At 54.5% G+C, this 3,881-nt stretch overlaps 1 protein-coding gene across 1 annotated transcript in view; it reads left to right on the forward strand.

Moving 5' to 3' along the window:
• Window positions 1–3,875, forward strand: part of WASF2 (WASP family member 2) — a 30,361-nt gene extending 26,486 nt beyond the window's left edge. Inside the window, exons 9-10 of the mRNA XM_057384762.1 lie at window positions 2–148; window positions 547–3,875. Coding sequence (XP_057240745.1) covers window positions 2–148; window positions 547–704 — 305 coding nt within the window. The 3' untranslated portion in view covers window positions 705–3,875. The remainder of the gene's footprint in view (window position 1; window positions 149–546) is intronic.
• The last annotated feature ends 6 nt before the right edge of the window (window positions 3,876–3,881 follow it).

The following is a 3,881-nucleotide window of genomic DNA, read 5'->3' on the forward strand; positions in this document are numbered from 1 at the left end:
CCTCCCCCTGGCCCCCCACCCCTGGCTGCCAGCCTGGATGGGCCCCCGCCCCCTCCTCCACCCTCCGACACCTCCACATCCAAGCCCAAGTCATCCTTGCCYGCAGTCAGTGATGCCAGGAGTGATCTGCTCTCAGCCATTCGCCAAGGTAAGGCTGTGTTTCTGTGCCAGCATTCTCCTTTGCCTTTGGAAACCCTTGGGAGCTGTCTCCTGGCTGCAGTGTGACTGCCCTGCTGCTCAGGGCTTGTCCCGTGTGCTCCCTCCTTGTCTGCCCACCCTCACCAGCAGCCTGCCGAGTTTTAYACTCCCCCTGCATCTTTAGGGATGGCAGTGCTGGAATTGGGGTGATCCAGCTTTGTTGGGGATTGGACAGCAGTGGGGTGACCCCTTGGAGAGGCACAGAAAGGATTTGTTTCCCGTTCCACCTCCTCCCCCAGCCCATCATTCACCACCACTGCTGTCCCAACACTCCCTTGCTCAGAGCACTGTGACAAAGAGGATTTCAGTGTGACCTTGGCATGATGGTTTCCATGCCCTGTCCCCCAGGCTTCCAGCTGCGCAGGGTGGAGGAGCAGCGGGAGCAGGAGAAGAGGGACGTGGTGGGGAACGACGTGGCCACCATYCTGTCGCGCCGCATCGCCGTGGAGTACAGCGACTCGGAGGACGACTCCTCGGAGTTCGACGAGGACGAATGGTCGGATTAGCCACGCTCCAACCCCTCCTCCCCTTCTCTCCAGGGCTCGCTTCTTACAGAATCAGGTGGCCAAAGCTTGCACCACATCCTTCCCATCCCAGAACCAAAGATGTGCCAAGCAGCAGCATATCTCCCTCTCCCTCCCCTGCTCTGGCAGGACTTTGTGCTCTGCCTTTCCAAAAGGTCTCCTCACGGACACGGAGGATGCGGCACTGGGATTTAGCTGGAGGGGGTGGAACGCTTGCTTATTTAAAAGAGAGCTAAAGCTCCAGATTTTCGATGCCACCAGGCAGAGCACATATAAACCCTCCATCCTGAGGGATTTTTAAAGTAAAGATGGATGATCCTGTTGCGGCCGCGTGGCCTTTCGGATGAAGGACATTTTCAGCTGGTTTTCTCAGTGCAACAGCAGACAGTTGATCTGATGGCTCTTCCTTGCCAGTGAATACTGGTAGTGCTGCAAGAAAATGGGCTTTAAATGTCAGTTCTCTGCTGCATCCCACTGTCAAATAATCAGGTTTTTGGCAATAGTGCACAATTCTTTCCCCTCTGACCCCTGAGTATTAATTCCAGATCACCCTGTGTGGGGTGCRCTTCCAGACTCAGAGGCTGCTCAGTGCCTTGGGTGCAATGTAGGGAGGGACTTTTTTATTTTAGAAGCTGCCTTTACCTTCCTCAGATCTCCTGGACTGCTTTGCCMAGAGGAGACTTGCACAGAGGGATGTAAAACCGGGGCAGGATGGTTCAGCTCAGCACTCTTGGGAAAGCAGAGCCACTGCCCCACTGAGACACATCTGTGGTCAGCTCCAGCAGTGGCCAGACCCTGCTGGGCTGATTTCTCCAGTTTATGCTGAGATTGTATTTTAAAATTCCAAATCCAGTGCCTAAGGCGGGGAGATGTGCTGGGGAAGGGTTCTCTGAACACCAAGCCCTGTGGTGGTCTTTGGCCTGGCCAGGGCAGTTTGAGAGGTGCTGTTTTTTGTGGGGTGACTTTTCACACAGGAACTTCAATGCTGGTATTGCCTTTTCTTCTCCTTTCCACCTAGGGAGGAGAGTTTGTGTGCCTAAAAACATTGCTGTGTGAACTGAGTTGCCCATCAGTTATATCAGACCTAACCTACCCTAATTTTTTATTATAATTCATTAGTTAATTTTAARAGAACGTTTCTTCTCACTAACCCTGTGAATTAATTCCCAGGCTGCTCACTATAGATCCAGTACCAGCAGGGGAAAACGGGGAGTTTGAACTAGCTGACCTCGGTTTTATTGCTGTTTTATGTTGCCTTACATAGAATATGAGCATATCTTGGAAATCTAACCCAAATACCCCTGATGTGTATTTTARTTTGGACATGACTTGGTCAGGGTCATGCCAAAAGCAATTCCAAAGCCTTTCTGAGGTTATGGGTCCAGCTGTTGTGGGTGTGTCCCACTAAGACCAACTGTCCCATCTTTTTGCCTTTCCTGAAGTTTTTCACCAGCCTGTGCCTGCTCTCCTTCCCTGCCTCTCCTGGTTTAATGATCTTGCTGTACCTGGAACGCCCGAGGCTCGCTGGAAATCCTGCTCTGCAGCTGATTGATGGCTTCAGCTTGTGCCATCGACTTCTCACTGAATCCTTGTGTTTGTGTGTGTGTGTGCATTTTAATCTTGGCCAGGGCACAGATGGAGGATGGGCTTTGAGCTGTGGATGGAGCTGGGATCCAGTGAGACCCCAGGGATTCCCGGGATCCAGTGAGACCCCAGAGATTCCTGGGATCCAGTGAGACCCCAGAGATTCCCTGGATCCAGTGAGACCCCAGAGATTCCCGGGATCCAGTGAGACCCCAGAGATTCCTGGGATCCAGTGAGACCCCAGGGATTCCTGGGATCCAGTGAGACCCCAGAGATTCCTGGGATCCAGTGAGACCCCAGAGATTCCCAGGATCCAGTGAGACCCCAGAGATTCCCAGGATCCAGTGAGACCCCAGAGATTCCTGGGATCCAGTGAGACCCCAGAGATTCCTGGGATCCAGTGAGACCCCAGAGATTCCCTGGATCCAGTGAGACCCCAGGGATTCCCCGATGGCTGCAGCTCAGGTTTTGCCTGCAGTGGGATGTGGAGGGTGGGCAGCCAGGGATCCCGATGGGCTGGGAACATCTGAGCAGCACAAATTCCAGGGTCTGGAAGAGGGAGCAAAGCCCTGGGTGCAGCAGAGAGAYGTGGAAATGCAGAGGGAGGGGTGAGGGAGTGAGAGAGGCTCTGTCTCATTGTGCTGCTGCCTCTGACAGCGTTCTCCTCTGGCTGTTCCCAGAGACAGTTACGGGAAAATGGGCCCTGAGCTAACCCGGGCTGACAGTGGGATCACACAGGAAAGCAAAGAGCCACAAACGCCAAACCTGCCTTAGTCTGAGATTGCCTTAACTGGACTCAGCCCCTGTTGGGAGAGGGGACTGAGTCTTGCTGTCGCCTGCAATAGGGAGCAGTGCCATGTTCTGTGACCCGTGGGTGCTGTGCCAGGCAGGGCCGTGCCTGGGGCACAGGAACATCCCCTCACCCTCTGCTGTTGCACAAGGATGCTGCTTCCCTGGGTGGCACAGCCGTGGCTGGAGCAGCTCCTCGGCCTCCTGGCAGCAGCAGGGACGCTGCCGTGCCCCTGCAAGCTGCTGGAAACACCCTCTGCTCCCAAATCCCATCCCAGGGCRGCAATCAGAGCTGCAGCATTGCAAACAGAAGGGCTGTGGACAGGTAGGGAAGGTTGCTTGCTGGAGTGTTTTAAATCTCCCTTGAYTCCTGCTGGTTTTTTTGTTAAATCTTTGATTGCCGAGCAGGCTGAGCCTGTGTGGGGATCCCTGAGAAGCAGCTGCTSTGGAGACCATCTCTGTGTATCGTTGCAAAATCGCAGAGCTCTGGGCCACCAAGTGAGCTCAATGTTTTTGAAAGCAGCAGGGGAGGAGGAGAGGTGCCAAAAGCAACCTTTGCAAGACAGAGCAGCTGTGCTGGAAGTGCAGGGCTGCCCTGTCATCTCTGCCCCYGTGTCGTGGGCTCTTACCCTTCCTCCTCTCCTCCCCATGAGGCTGGGGTGAACCCCAGGCATTTCCCAAAATACAGAGCACAAACTGCTGCTCTCCACGAGCTCCTTCTGCTCTCCAGTGCAGCCATTTCACCCATCCTGGGAGCCCCTTCCCTTCCCTTCCCTTCCCTTCCCT

Source organism: Malurus melanocephalus, unplaced genomic scaffold (genome assembly GCF_030028575.1).
Source record: "Malurus melanocephalus ecotype Western Australia unplaced genomic scaffold, MMel_1.1 scaffold_743, whole genome shotgun sequence".
Classification (NCBI taxonomy): Eukaryota; Metazoa; Chordata; class Aves; order Passeriformes; family Maluridae; genus Malurus; species Malurus melanocephalus.